Below are 16586 nucleotides of genomic sequence, written 5' to 3'. Positions count from 1 at the left end.
AATGTCACTGTAGGAGTTTACATAGCTTGAGAGATGTTAAATAAACACAGATGTCTCTATATTGTCAGCATGTGTTAGACTTCAAAGCAAGACGTCCAGGTAATAAATTAATAATTTCCATGCTTCCTTTTATAGCTAAATCTGCTTCATCCACATGGTACTGTCACTTTAGTTTGGGAGTTAAAGCCTTCCTGCCACGTTGGGGTGGTCTTGTGTGTGTGAAATGGACAGCCACACAGTTTGTTTAACAGGAAGCAACCAAAATGCTGTGGACACACCCTGACTGAAGAGTTTTGCAAATGCATTCACACACACTGCCCTCTAGGCTCAGGAAAGTGCTCCGGCTTTGGCTTCCAGAAGTAAAATAAATGCCTTGTGGAAGGGTAACAAATCTGACTCGCTGGGTCTCCATTTCACACTGGCAGGCATACATTTCCCTCATGATAAGGCACAGGCTTTTTTGGGATGAATGAGTAGCTGACACAGTATGGGCAACTCGTTTTCTTGTATTTGCTTTTTTTTGAGAAGCTAAAAATCGTAGATACTGTGTGTTGGTGAATCGTCTTTTAAAACGATTCAGCATTTTTGTTGTGCTGCAGATAAGAAACTCTGCCACACTGGTTTGAGCTTCAGCCCAAAAGAGAGGATCATTATTTTCCTAGTTTTGGATGGCAGTTGTAGGCCAATTTGAATGACTTGAAATCGAACACATTTGACATGCTACTGTGGCCCTTCTGTGTCCATGTCACATGGATTTACACAGCAAGCACGCAGCCTCCTGCACCACATACATAGATAGATAGATAGATAGATATAGATAGATAGATAGATAGATACTTTATTGATCAAAGAATCATGATGCATAAAATTCGGCAAAAGTATCCTTTCACAGTTTCTTAAGCGTTACATCAGAACTAATGCATAATGCACCCTAACACTCATCTGATAGAAACGGGGTTCAGCTGTCCTGGTAGGTCTCCTCAGGCTGCCTACAGCTCGTGGGCTTTTTTGATGCCTCCACCCTGTTAGTTCCTCGGCAACCCCGGCTGTTTTGGTGGGGAGCAGCCAGCAATTAGCCCGGTGTCCTTCACCTGAGCGCATACCGGCCCGCAGCCGCCAGCGCTTGGCACACTCTCCTCCCTCCCTCCCTCCCTACCCTCCCCGTGCTCTCCTGGGGCACTGTAGCGCATCACTGTCTGATGGGCACGCTGCCCACAGGAGTGCACTGCTGGACGTGTCCGTACGTAGCCCGAATCCCGGGCTCATTTGGTGTGTGCTAGAACCTCTGGCCCTCCTCCGCTCGCAGACTCTTCCTGTGAGCAGCGCCGCCTGCTCGGCTGTCCCGGCTTGCTGGTGGAGGCCTCCAGTGGGGCGTTTCTGGGCTCTTGTCACCTCTGTTGTGGTTCTGGGTTTTCCGCTCATCTGGAGAGGACCACTCAGTGTGAACTCTCAACACCTGGAGCTTAGCCCCTCTGCTACATGGAGGGTACAGGACAGGTGAACAGCCCCACTGATTAAAAAAACAGTAATGATCTACTTAAAGCCTGGAAGAATGCTCATAACACTTTAACAAAAATAAAGAAATCAAATGGTTTAAACTGAATCAAGAATATTCCGCAAACAACAAATGGTTTAGGTAGTTTGCACATCAGTGCAGTTTTCTGACTGCATGTAGAACTGTACTCTAAAAATTATTATGAAGAAGACTCAAGGAAGAGCCGCCAGGCCTCACAACAGACAATTAATGGTAGAAAGTGTTTTAAAAAATGCTTGTTTGTCCAAAGATTCTGGAGAGAATCCTGTGCCTTAGGGAATACAGCCAGAGACTTTCTAATGAGGAGCACTCAAAAAATCCTCCATAAAAATGCATGGGGCTAGTTTGTAACGCCAATATGGCCGTTGTCTACACATATCACACCCCTTCCTCTGCAAAATGTTGACATGTGAATACATTGAGCCAATCATATGGTGTGTTGTGAAGACATCATGCCAATCATGTGTTGTGAACTCGCAGCTGGAGCAAGATTGGTGTCGTGAAGCCTTGCGCACACGCATTTCTGCCGAAGAGGATGCCCGATGAGTGCCCAAAAAGCATTGCAATATGGCCGCCGAGTGGAGGGACTTGCCTAAAAGGACTTTGATACAGCATATTGGCCCTGCTGATCCAGCTTCCTGCTGTGGAAAGTCATAATTTGTGGTATTCCATCTGAATTCCATCTGAACCCCAGACATGCGTTTCTTCGGCTCTTTCTCTTAATCTTAATCATCTAACACGCAAGTTGCTGACAGCCAAACTGCATGTTTTGTCTCCTTTGGGATATTGCTTTATTTATCAGATAGCCTGCTGAGCCATTGTTAATTAATGCTTATTTATATCACTTTTATGTGTTAGGACTTGTTGTGCTATTAGAAATTTCAATATGGTCTATCTTCTGCCAGTGGTGTATCCTTTTAAGTATATTCGAAATAGACCCCTGCCTCTACCACACACTCCATTTGCTGAAAGTTCTTATTCCCATACTCTCAGCCCAGTAGCGTTCTGAATGAAGTATCAACCTCATTACCTTCCATTCAGTGCCTTGTTGATTTGGCTTGAAACAGATCCTTGCACTGCACTACAGTTCAATCCATCTTATCCCGCAGATGCCAGGCTAGATAGAGATGTAGGACGGGGGCGAGTGAATGAAATTACTTTTCCTGGACTCTCGTTGAACCATTTCAGGCAAATAGCATTGATCGTTGTACTGATGAAAGTAGCCATTTGCAGGTCAATACACTTTGTACCTGATTGGTGATTGTATTTATTTATATATTCTGTGACTGTCAGGCAAGACTCTGAAACTACAAAAATACACCAAACATCACACCACATACCACCATATAGCCTTCCATCAGGATCTATGATTGGAAGCATAATGATTGTAACTTTATGCCAGTTTGTCCTCCTATCAGGCTGGAAGAGTGGGGACTGAAATACCAGGATGAGGCTAATGCTTTCTGACAGTTACCCCACATACACCACAGTAGCCTGTATTGTTTTTGGCTTTCTAGTGTTTCTGATTCCCTAATCCACTGTAATCTCAGAAAAAAGTCATTTCCAGCAATTACCCAATTACCCATTGATGAGTTCTGGCACTTTGCATCCTCTCATATGTCTGCTTTTGACATAACTACTGTTGAACTGCCTGTGAAGCCAGTTGTTTTTGTCGTGCGTGTGGCAACTGGGTGGCCCCAACTGAGACACCCGTAACCGGATCAAGTGTGAAAAGCTTGTCAGGGCACATCAGTGTCCCCTAAGTGTAGGACATGTCTCCATAATTTATTTCAACTACACATATCTTATCCTCAGCCTAAAGGAAATCATACACGAGTTAATTTGCAGAGACACTATGGACCAATCGGCATGAAACCAAACCGACCACATGACAGCTGTTTTCTGAGGGTGTAGAGCACCATTTCTCTCTCTTCCTGAGGGAAAGATCTGCTGCTTGTTGTCAGTGTCACCTTAAGTCACAGCGTAGGAAGACAAATGAATGCTCCTCAAAGTCATATATCTGCATGTTGTTTGGAAGAATCTGTCACATCAGTGCATATACTTCCTGGATGTCATTCATGCCCTCACACAAGCAGAAGCTGAAAAAGGAGCGGTAATTTGTGATTCCAATAGTTGTGTGCGATACTGGAATCTGACGCAAGCCTGTGACGAATGCATCAAACTTGTAGAACCGCCCCTCTTTAAAGATTCAGCAGGTGTGTCAGTATAAGTATTGATGTGTCTTTGATTCCAGAGGTAGGATCCTGTCACCTTCATATTTTTTTTTGTCACAGCAAGGTTGGAGTGAAAAAGGGAGTCCAGCTTTCTCATCCATTATGTGTTCATGTTCATGTATGCACACCTTTATGGTTCTTGAGTAAATAATAAACGGAGGATACATCTAGCCATTAAAATCGGCATGCAATTCCTTGCATCGTCAGAACTATGTGTGAGTTTTTCTTGTGGCTTTTACAGTTGATGCTTTCACATTTATTTGTTGATTTGTTTGTGTCCTTGGCAAACCTGACTTAATAAGAGAATCCATAAATGCAGAACTGCATAAATAGATTTACCCTCACTGGTTTGATCCATATTATGCATTAAGTGTGAACTCAATTTAATGACATATGTATTTCGCAGTTGCTGTTAAGAGCTTACACCAATCAGGAATATAATAGTGGTATATTCACCCGAGGGTGCTTCAGCTTATGAACAGCTTGTGAACATATTACACAAATTAGTGGATCATTTCGATGTTGTGTGCCTTACAATTTACACAGCAAGGCAAAGTCATTGTAATGTTAACAACCTATGGGTACATTTAGTTAGTGCCGGGGTAGCTAGGAGTTCCTGATGGTTTTAACCTAATTCCCACTTCCTCTGCCTGTGTCCCAGAGAGAAGATGCCGTTCCACCATGTGACGGCAGGCCTGCTGTACAAGGGGAACTACTTGAGCCGGTCTCTGTCGGAGAGGAGTGACAGTGACCAGCTCGCCAGCATCTCCGTGGAGGAGCTCGACGGTAAGGCTTAGCTCAGGCGCACTCTCTAGCTGCCCTGGTTGTGAGGTCTTTCTCTCCAGCCTGCTCACACACACACACACACACACACACACACACACAGGCATGCGTGCACACACACGCGCACACACACTCTCTCTCTGTAACACTTCTGATGACCAGGGGCCTATTGTTACTTTATATAATCCTATTTAGCCCTACTGTCCAGGGATGGATATGGATCCACGCAGAGCCTTATGTTAAACTCTTTGTCTGTCTTAATGGATCTCTGGAAGGGATGTCTATCAGTAACGTTGCAACACATTTTTCAGCTCATTAGCACACATAAAAAAAGCAGCATTGACCCCAGGCATAAATATTTGTTTGCTTTGTTTTGTGAGCATCTGTTCACATGAGCCAACACACTGGGTTGAGTGGCTTGCTGATCGATATTGGTTGCTGTAGTCAGCATTAAGAGCTTCTTTTACGAGAACACAATGTCGACATTAATCTAATGATGAAGCATGCAGATTGCCAGCGGCAGAGTAACTATACTAATATGTTTGAATAATCCATCTTTGTACTAGTGTAGTTATTGTGCTTCATCTTGGACCATGACTTCAGGCGGTAGTATGGTGACGTTGATGAAGCAAGGCTGAATAGAAAGCACTCTGACTTGCAGAGAGTGGAAATACTGAAATGATCATCATTTCTTATAATAATTTATTCTTTGAATTGCGGTGCTTATTATGCCTTGGCTTGGAACATATGTGCCTTTTTCACTCGAGGCTATGAATTCATGTTTGAAATCCTCAAAAACAAAATCGCGAAATGTACAGTATACTTGCAAGAGTCCAACTTAACCAGTGTAGGAAGATAATTAGAGGAGCTACATTTAGCCTTTTTGTATGTGTTTAGCTCAGTATGGTCTTCTCATTAGATTCCCAATGCCGCGTCTCGCACTGCTCTCTCTCCTCCAGGATGATGGTTATTTCTGGGGGTTTCTCTGAGGGGGGAAGTCTGCAATGACAGGTTGGATGCGCCATTAACCACCATTACATAATGAGTGACAGATTTCACGCTGAAATACCTGCACCTGACTGCTAAAATACATTATGATGCCAGTACATGCTGCAGTTATGTGATGTAGTGCTGAGTTCTAAACTGCTATTAATTGCCATTTACTTTAAACCATACTTATGCGAGGACGTTTCCCTCTGGGATATTTTTGCAGTATGGGCTGCTTTGCTTGAATCATTGATGTCTTGCCTCTTCGCAAAGCTCTGAAAAGACGGGGGAATGGGATATTGGGAGGTTATGTTGTTGTTGGAGGCTGACGTATAAATGCACCTCAGCCCTCACCAATAATGTTGGAGCACCCACAGTCTTTGATGATGCAAATGTGTTTATTCATGTGTCGGCCGCTTCTATACAAACAAATAAATGGAAATGCCTTTGATGTCTATGCAGCCCCTCCACTGAAAATAAAAGAGAAAAAGACTCTTTGTACGGTCGAATGACGTCCCCTGAAATTGTTGGATCCTGATGTTTTTGGCGAAGGGCCCTACCGGAACCTTCTTTGTGTATTTGCAGAACTGACTCAGGCATTCCGTTCTCCACACAAGAGTTGCTGTCAAATCTAAAAGTAAAAGTGGGCGTCCCATCCCCTCCGGATGTGTGTGGATGTGTGTATTATGTCACGCTCCACTACTGTCAAATGGAAGCATCACAGTGGGTGATTGACAAGTAATGGACAGCATGATATGAACACATCTAGCCAGGGGGGCTGTTTTGTGGTGTTTGTCATCCTCTGCTCTCTCTGACTGGAAGTCAATGCTAATAACGGCAGACGGTCCACCACAGGATAACGTTTCCGCAGGTCTGTTTGCACCATCATTTTCACATTTATCTGTGTGGTCAGTAATTATTCCACCCACTGATCCTGACTTAGCTGTCCCCAGTTAAACGTGCGAAGGGTCTGTGAGCTGGTGCTGTAGGTTTGTTTGTTTGCATAAACTTTTGAGTCCCTGAGTTTTTTGAGTCTTGACTGGTTTCCAGGTGGGGTTGAATTCAAGCATGCTGCCTGGCCCAAATAATTATTCAGCATTCAGCGGCGCACCCAAGCGTGGCATGCAATCACTGTATTCTAGGAACAGGTGACATTCTATGTCTATTTAAAACCGCCATTGCTGCATCTGCCATCACCAGCTTTCCTCCTTCTCCCCCTCCTCTCCTTTCCCCCTTTCTCCTCTCCTCCTTTCTCCTCTCCTCCTCTCCCCCTTTCTCCTCTCCTTCTTTCTCCTCTCCTCCTCTCCTCCTTTCTCCTCTCTTCTCCTTTCCCCTGCTCTCCTCGGCACTGTTATAATATATGCATCTGTAAGGAGGAGCTGAAGAGAACAGAGCGGCTGCCTGCCGTCCTTGCTCTGTGGGAGCCAATGTCACAGTTTAGAGGAGGGACAGGGGACCTGCGGCCGAGCTGTTGCTTATAATGCTCCAAAAAATCACTGCCCTATACTGACAGATAAAACTACACCTCTGTCACTTTTCTTTCTTATTCCTTCTCTCTCTCTCTCTCTTCTTTCTTTCTTTCTTTCTCTCTCTCTCTCTCTCTCTCTCTCTCTCTCATTTACTACAACCTCCTCTCCTCTCTGCTGTTTTGCTCTAGTGACCAGGAATGAGGAGCACAAAAGAAAGTAGAGGATTTGAAGTCAGAGAGACAGCGAGAGACAGAGAGAGAGAGAAAGAAAGAGAAAAAGTGAGGTGCTGATATTGTTAAATAGAGGTAATGTTTCTTGGTGGAGTAAAGTGATTCGTCTGAAAGTACAACCTTTACTCCGTGTGTAGTGAAGCAGGTGGAATGAAAAACCCGGGACGCCAAAGTTATACGCCTGTCTTCTCTTCTCTTCTCTTCTCTTCTCTTCTCTTCTCTTCTCTTGGCAGAGATCCGAGAGGCTTTTAAAGTGCTGGATCGCGATGGGAACGGCTTCATCTCCAAGCAGGAGCTGGGCATGGCCATGCGCTCACTGGGTTATATGCCTAGTGAAGTAGAACTCGCCATCATCATGCAGAGACTAGACATGGACGGTGAGTTGTCCTCCCGCACCTTTCCTTCCGCACCTTTCCTCCTGCACCCGCTCACTCAGTCACACATAGCCCCATCATGCCCCAGTCACACCCTAACACAAACAGTGTTTCCTAATCACACCGATACATCCACATGAATACACCTGTCCCAGACACTTACACCTAAGCACTCACAGATTTAATACACACTTATAGTGGCCCTGTAATGAGAAAGAGAAAAGTCCATTTAAGACTTGGCAACATACTCTGAACTAGAACTGATGCCCAGTCTTCCGTGCTTCAAGATGGAAAGAATTTACGCATCTCTTCTCCAGTTGCATCAGTCAGACAGGCCATCATTCAATATGTTGCTCTAAGCACAAAATACATCACAACAAGGCAGAATAGTCTTTTAAATCGAGACAAATTCTGATCAGAACTGATTGTCTAAATTGATTTTAGTTTTCTTTATTTTCTTTTAAACTCCTTTGATTTATTTATTTCGTCTGGTTTAGAGTGCCAACAAAACCTGAAGATGGTCTAAGATGTACCTGCCAAATGAAACTTGTCTTTGAGATGCGTTACATAAATAAAGCTATTTGTCAAAACATTTGTTTTTATTGTGATGGGAATAGATCATCTTGGCTGTCTGCTGATGTTGCAGTTCACATTAATATTTTGGCATACTAAAGTTTTTTGTTCTGTAGTCTCTATGGAAAGGTGTTTGAATATCTTCTTTTGTGTCTGTACTGCTGGCACTGACTGTCTTGGCTTCTGGTTGCTTTAGATTCTGTCAGGCATACTGTGATTCTACTTTTTAATGTCGCCAATGTCTCGTTTTAAACGAAACATTGTTGGTAGCATTGGCTAACTAGCGCCAGATTTTCAGACAAGCCGAGGTGAGCTATGAGACATACGTTCACACTCGGTATCATGTTTCAACACACTTTAGGTCAAAATCACACCGGAATTATCCTTTAATGCTGTTTTGAGAAAGATGTTGGAAGTAAAAGTGTTTTTTTCGTCTGTCAGGGGTAAGACAGGATTGATGTTGCCCATGTCCCTCAAACTTGTTTTTTATTTAATTTTCTTATAAGTGTCATTGCGAAGATGACTGATCAGCTGAATTCCTGCAGATATAGATTGACCAGTGTAGTTTGTCATTGGATATCTTTATTCTGTAGTTATGTGATGTAGAATTTGATCTTTACCAGTATTTTGCTGCTCTGAACACTACATTGATATAAATGTCTGTTATGACACTAAATAAATATATTATGCAGTAAAGAACACTGCATTTTCATCCGAAATCAGCAGTCTGTTTGATTCTTGTTCTGTCAACTCTCATAATGGCTTGTGCAGTTACTGTGTGGGTCTGTTAGTCCTGACTCAGAGTATGGTGTCTGCAGCAGTCCTTTCCCCCCCCCCGAGACCCTCTGCCTGACCGGACATCCATCAGGACCTCCCGGGCAGCCCAGCCTGTACTCGTCACCTGCCTGTGGCCTGCCGCACTGCATACACAGCGCCCAATCCAATCAATGCCACGAGTCGTGCCAAACAAACCTCTGCATCTGAGGGGTGGGGTTGTGTGTCTGTGTGTGTGTGTGTGTTTTTGGTGGAGGAGGTGTGTTTGTGTGGAGGCGTGCGTCCAGGAGAGAGCCATGAAGGTGAATTAAGTCATCCTGCTTTGACAGCACTATCTCGACAAGGTCGCTGTCTGTTACGAGACGACATACAAAATCCTGCTTGCTAAAGCAGGGAGAAAAGGGACACTGGTGTTCTTTTCAGCCAGAGCTGAATTAATTTGGGTGTCCGTGTGTGGACCGCGGTCACAAACAAGAGGTCGTAATTCAAGAAGCCATTCAGCCCACATGGTACGACATTGTGTTTCTGCATTTGACATACTTCAAATACTCAAAACATGCATCAGTGTAAATCAGGCTCTGGTAGTCAATATGTCAATGCTGTGGTGGGAAGTATTCCTTTGCCATAAATTTGTTACATGTTCGAGTTTTATTGATTACTCTTTTTGATAGATTTCTACTGAACGACTTGTTTCTTGCTACTCATCTCATGTCTGTGAAATGCAATCATGTTCGTGCGCTGTGTTTAATTTATGAACTCCATGAATGATTTCCTTATGTGTTCAGTAATGGGCTGGAGAACCTCACTGGGATTCTGTTCTGTTCTGTTCTGTTATTTTTCACTGTTCTGACACGAATTGGATCCTTCTATTCTCCAGGTGACGGCCAGGTGGATTTTGATGAGTTCATGACAATCCTGGGCCCCAAGCTTCTGTCGTCAGAGACACGAGAGAGCTTCCTGGGACACACAATAGACAGCATATTCTGGCAGGTAAGGAAATCCCAACCCGTTTCTGAGCCTCAATTAAAAAGTGTCAGTGTGCACAGATGGAGGATGGGTTTGAGTGCACATGCGGGGCTTGAGGACCCAGATGGCTTTGTACTTTCCAACTAGAATCGGGTCTGTCAGATCAGGACTCCAGGCCCCGTAAATAATCAGACGTTTGCTGGTTCTTAAACGGCATCATTGTTTGACACTAAAACCGCGTATCCGTTTTGGTACCAGTGATCTGCGGCCATATTGGATGAGATCCCCCCCCCCCTCTGCTCTCTATCTGTTGATGATCAGAAACGACCGTGGCAGACAGTGGACAGATGTGCTAATGCAGACCTATAGATCTGTGAGCTGGAGCTGACAGCAGCATGATGGATGTATGTGTGGGGCTGTGTTGGGGTGGGGGGCAGGGGTGGTGAGAAGAGAGGGGCATCCCTGGAGATTGAGCGCCTGGTCCATTGCTAGCTTTGATGCTATCAGGGAATGATGTAGCATTGATGCACCAAATCTGCGGCTTTGACCTTGGGCTGACCCTGGGGAGCAAGGGGAGCTGTCGGAACACATCTCCATCTACCCGTGGAGATGCCTGTGTAAAAAAGGGCAGAGTGGCTTCCTCTTCTCCTGAAGGACCCCGTCCGCCGAGATTAAACGGCAGGCGTCTTACATTAAAAATACATTTGAGCACGCTTTGATGAATGAGCCACTGTGTGCACTTCCAAAAGTCATTCCTTGTAATTTTTATGTTCGGTATTCGTTGAGAGATGAATCACTGTCTGGCAAAAAGCTGAGGAAGTGACTTGAATAACAAGGAGCTGGGCTTTACTTGATGGGGGAGTGTCAGTACTCTTTCCTCTTTTAACAGGTTCTTAATGCCTCATTGTATTTTCCTCTTGCCAGTTGCATTGTCATTTGGCAGACAATCCAAAGAGTCTTACATAGAGATTATTGTCTATATTTATCTTAACATGCTCCTCCAAGGAATGGATCCAATGACCACTTTGAGGATTCTACAAGCATGCTCAATTAATACCACCGATGCAACAGTTGTTGACACATCCAATTGAAATGCTAGGACATTCTTTTGATAGGCTGGCAATGTTTGTTGAGAGAATGGCAGGATTTGAATGTGTCGCCATGGAGATATCATCTTTAGTGTTTACTTTCCTCAGAGAAAATGGGGAAATGGGCCAAGGCTGGTGATGGGACCTCACTTTGCTTGTGCCTGTTCCGCCTGGCCTCTCTCTCTCTCTCTCTCTCTCTCTCTCTCTCTCTCTCTCTCTCTCTCTCTCTCTCTCTCTCTCTCTCTCTCTCTCTCTCTCTCTCTCTCTCTCTCTCTCTCTCTCTCTCTCTCTCTCTCTCTCTCTCTCCAATGTCTGGGGCCATTTGTTTGCTGTGACTTCCTACCCCGGTCCAGCAGGTTATTCTCCCTGAATGGATTGGTGAGCTATTGATTCAGGCCCCTGCCCCTGAGAAAATGAATCATTTTTCTCAATAAGAGTTGCACATTTGCCCATTACGTCTCTGAGGGTCCTAACATGGCCGGCCGGAGGGAATGTAGCGCGAGTGGCCCCCGTCTTTGAGTGGCCCGGGGGCTGATGGTAAGGTATGGGCTGGGCGGTCAGGCCTGCTGGACTCATTTGCCCTCTGCGGCAGCCAGTAGCTGCCTGCTGCACTGGGCGGACGATGCCAGGGATTCAATCAAAGCCCAGCTCTGGCTTTATAGTCCAATGAATTTTAGATGTGTGTTCACTCCCCGCCCTCTGAAAGCCTGCCACACACAGACACCCGGCAAAAACAATCAACAGCCGAAACGATCGGAGAAACACGACCTTGGGTCGTGGAACGTAAAGCTTTAAAAAGCCAACATGCCTTATGACTAATGAGCACGTTTTATGCGTCCGCGTGCGACATCGCTGGAACCCATGCGACTCGCCAGAGCAGCCTCTTTAAACTATCTTGCTGCCGGGTGCTCTTTGCCCGTGAGCTCTTGATGCATCAGCATGATGCGAAGCAACCAAAAACCTGGCAGCCGAGGGTTTAATTATGTTTTATAAATTACGGCGGGCCGCGGCGAGCTTCTAAGAGGACACCGCTGTTAAGTATTTATTCTGTCTGTGACGGTGCCTGTCAGGCGGCCTCCATCTCATCTCGTCACGCTCACCGTTTGCCGAGAGAGGGCCACGAGCGGCAAGGCGGCCCTGACTCACCCGCTAAGTTATTAATGTCAGCCCTGCCATGCGAGCTGACGCGGTGACCTCAGGCAGGGGTATGAGACCGAGTCAGCACCCAGGGGCTCCCGCCTTTTTGAGTTTACCACAGGGTTGATTTTGACAAGACAGGAATGGTGTCCCAGTGGAGTTGTTTTCCTGGTTCTCCTTGCTTTGCTCTTTCCTCTGTGCGTGTGCGTCTGTGTGTGTGCGTGTGTGCATTTGTGCGTGTTTGAAGGCTGCCTGTGTGTGTGTGCTTCCAGACAGGCAACAGTGACACATGATGGCGTGTTTCACTTCATACCATGTCTTACTGTACATCTCCACATGCATCCTAGAGCAGGTGCTCCGTTTCCCACAATCCACTGGGGGAGCATCCACAGTGTAGTGGAGGTCTGCCTCTAGACCTGGCAGCTTCTCGCTCCTTCATTCAACCTCACCTTCTCTCTCTCTTTTTCTTTTTCTCTCTTTCTCTCTCTCTCTCTCTCTTCCTCCCTTCCTCCCACTCTCCCCTCCTGCTCCGATCAGACCATTTGTCCACTGTTGCACGACCAAAAATCTACCCATGAAACACTGAGCACAGTGGACTAATGCTCTCGACTCAATGCGTTAATTATAGCTTGGTGTCACTTTTATTAATCAGACCGGGTGTGGGAGACCACACCACATCTGGCTGATGAGATGGTGATTTTCGTCACAAGACACTTCTCCGTAATGATGGAGCAAAACAACCTAACAAGAAGAATTTGTCACTCAGGCATGTTAGGCTTTGACAGTTTACCTGGACAGAGAGCAAATTACTAATTAGAATTTAAATGTCTTGGCACACAAAAAACAAAACATATTTGATGTCTTGGAGGTTTTACTCTTCCAACAACCTTGAGATTTCACTACACCTTTCCACATCCATCTCTCCAGAGGGGCCCGACTCCGCGCTGCCTGTGGCCCGAACTTGGGCCATGTGTGCTTGATGTCAGCTACTCTGTGCGCCAGTCGTCCTGTTCATTTCTCACCTTCCTCTCTGTTCGGCTAGACTTATGCCCATGTCCCAGTGATATGAAAATGGAAATTGTCGCCAAATCGTTTATGCATGAAGTTTTGCCGGACTATTACAGTTTCTAAAATATTTAACAAATGATGTATAATGAGTCACCCCGGGCTGCGCTGCAGAGGAGTCTGTCTGGCTGCCTGCGAGTACAGAAGACGGGGTCAGAAATCTGTTTTTGTTTGAAAATGAAACACCGCGAGGCTGTTGCTCAGAGGAAAGCACACGTTTGACTCGGATACGTTCTCCTGATTAAATATTTACAAGCTTCCTCCACCTCTCCCGGCTGGATTTTGATTTTCATGAAAATTGTACCCGCTCTGGATAACAGTGGCAGAGAAACGTGAGCAAGTGCCATGCATTTTTAGTGTGCTCGGAGACCAAACGCCGAGTCCCTTCTCACATATGGCTGACTACACCTGCATGGTTGAATTTAAGTAGATTGCACTAGCTTCACTATATGCTTGGTATGCAAACAGATTCTCATTCGCTGTTGGTTTATGACCACTATTTGGCCAGTGTTTCATTTTAGGCTACAATTTTACCACTGTATACTCGACTGGGTTTGTTTTAGTTTTAGGAGAGAATGGATGGGTGATTGATGGTGCTTTGGCATGTCTCAGCCAGCGGAAATATTTTGTACAGAAAATTGACAGGAAACTGAAAAGAGTGATGAAGGCACGCTAAATAGAGGCTTTGACAAAACACAGCCAGTGTTTCTAACACCTTCCCTCCCCGAATTCCACCTATATTGAGTGCCGAACTACAGAGGAGCAGTACTGTACTGCTCTAAAATCCCCATCACAAGTAGATATTTGACCAGAACTCAAGCTAATTTACAGATTTTGTCATTCTTGGTGGCTGTATTGTTTCACGGGCTAATTTGAATGGTACTTCAGAGCAACTTCAGTGCAGACCTAAATAACACATAGGGTGTTCATCTCAGATGCACTGGCTTTGGGCATTCTTCACAGCAGAATGAAAAAAGCGAAGATTGCAATGTTCTGCCACAGCCATATGCACTAGTGGTATTATGCTATGGAGAGGGCAGAAAGAATTAGCGCATACTTTATGCACATGTGTTGTATGTTCACCACACCGCAGCACAATTTTAAACCAGTTCTTATACTCAGTAGCAGCTAACAGGAACCAGTCTGGGTCTCATCGGCTACAGATCAGGCTGATCCAAGTGTGGACTGCACCAGAGTCAGCTTCAACTGCATCTGTGGCAGCTGTGGATGCAATCACATAACAGTATCCTGGCTATTATAATTAAAAGTTCAGCAATAATGTTTTTTTTAATTATTATTTTAATAATAATAATAATAATAATAATAATAATAATAATAATAATAGGATGTTTATTTTATATAGCACCTTTCTCAAACCCAAGGTCGCTTTACATAGTAGGAAGGCAGGGAAACACAATAACAAACAAACAAAACAATACAACAAAGACAAAGGCAGGGAAACACAATAACAAACAAACAAAACAAAACAACAAAGACAAGTTATATGTATGGAGCTATGTGTTGGGTGTGGAGGAGAAGTGATCACTTATTAGATTACCTACACTTATTTTCCAAGTTGTCAGACAACACAGATCAACATTACCACTGGAAAACGATTATTTTGTGTTTGATTGGGAAGCTGTGTTACATGAGGTGTGATAAATGTAATGGAGAGTGCTGACGATGAGAACAGACAAGCTGTCTCCTTCGCACATGCATTTGCCATTTAGTGCAACGCATGATGCATGGATGGCAGATTTAATTAGAGTGGATTCCAACGTGAATCAAATATGAATGCCATCATGATGATGATTGTGAGTTTCCTTCTGAATACTAATAGGTTGAGAACTTTTAAACAACACGGTAAACAGAGTACTTAACCCTTCAGCTGGTACCATCACACTGGTGTGACAGGAATGTTGGAAATGGAACATTCTAAACTATATCTGTGTTCATTGAATTCAACATGGAATTCTACAACCTTACAATGAGCACATTTTCATGCCGGGAATAAACCGTTTTGAATCAGTTTATTACCCAAATTTCCATTTATATAAATATTCCGTTTAACCTGTTTACATGCAGGTAGAATGTCACGTTTTGAGCATATTCCTGTTTACATAGCAATCAACATTATTCCGAATAAGTCTGCGATGCAGCCCACAAACAGGCTCCCAACGTCATGACGTAATCTCCCTCTTTTAGCTGAATAATACAACTCTTCAAGTCTTTAGGGTCTTCCACCTGTATTTCACTTGTGCAGGCTTATGTTGATAGCCAGCCTTATTAAGTTTTTGACAAATCTGTTTTAAAATGTCGCTATTACGACAATTTCTGCCGTCGATGAACTCCATGACATTTGCATGATTGCAAGACATAAATTTGTCTCCACGACTTGGTTCAGCATGCGCAGGCCTACAACACTCTTCCTTCTGGCAGCATATTCCGTTTAAGGTGTTTTCATGACCCAATATTCCATTTAAAACAGGTATATACTAGGGTGTGCAAACGGTTTATTAGTAAACCAAATGTGGCCTTTTTCGATTTATTTCAATCAGAATAAGGTGTTTACAAGACACGCATATTCGGTTTATTCCCAGTAAACTGATTCAAAACCGTTTATTAGTTGCATGGAAGTTCAAATACAATTAATTGTGAAGTGGAATGTACATGTAATAAGAAAAAAAGACACCAAGGACACAGAGGAGAATGCATGGAGATGAAGAACTGAAGAAAATTAACACATTAGAATAGATAAAACACTGGGCATAGATACAAGTTAATCAGTCAGAGTACAGAACAGTTAAAATAACTGAGCTTTTAAAAGTACTGACTCTTTGACTTGAAGGGCCCTAGTTTTAGGCTGTAAGAAGAGAACTGATTTCCTACGCTTTCACTGAGATACAGGAATGATGAATAGGCCGATGTTGGGTCAGATGGACCTGATATTACGTGCATTTTCTATCTCAAAGCCTGAATTTGATGGGCGAAACTGTGACATAATCTTGAGATCCTGAGATGTCAGGATAGGTGTAGTATGATACTGTTTTCTGAAAGTGGTTCAGATTGTTAGAGCAGTGTCTCTGCCTTAACACAATGTACAGTATATAGGAGCTTTTTACAGCAGGGATATTTTGTGTTTGATTGTAAGTTGTTCAGAGACATTCAGGGGTTTATGTAGCCAGGTAGGCCCCAGTGGTATGCTGTTAGACCAGGACATCCACTGCTAAAGAAAATATCAGATTGAGATAACAGCCCCACACTGAATTTGTGAGGTGCAATTGTCGTTAAATTCTCCACAGGATCGACATAATGACCATTAAAAGAAATTTCAGCAGTTGAAGTGCAGAAAAAACAAATATCAAACATGTA

General features: G+C 44.1%; 1 protein-coding gene across 4 annotated transcripts in view; it reads left to right on the top strand.

Annotated features, from left to right (window-relative positions):
- Positions 1-16586, top strand: part of caln1 (calneuron 1) — a 56315-nt gene that overhangs the window by 11698 nt on the left and 28031 nt on the right. For all 4 annotated transcript variants that reach the window (XM_048265434.1, XM_048265433.1, XM_048265432.1 and 1 more), the window contains exons 2-4: positions 4430-4554; positions 7471-7614; positions 9836-9948. In XM_048265434.1, coding sequence (XP_048121391.1) covers positions 4437-4554; positions 7471-7614; positions 9836-9948 — 375 coding nt within the window. In that variant the 5' untranslated portion in view covers positions 4430-4436. The remainder of the gene's footprint in view (positions 1-4429; positions 4555-7470; positions 7615-9835; positions 9949-16586) is intronic.

This window comes from Alosa alosa, chromosome 15 (assembly GCF_017589495.1).
Source record: "Alosa alosa isolate M-15738 ecotype Scorff River chromosome 15, AALO_Geno_1.1, whole genome shotgun sequence".
NCBI classification, from domain to species: domain Eukaryota; kingdom Metazoa; phylum Chordata; class Actinopteri; order Clupeiformes; family Clupeidae; genus Alosa; species Alosa alosa.
This window is presented reverse-complemented; position numbering and strand designations above follow the sequence as displayed.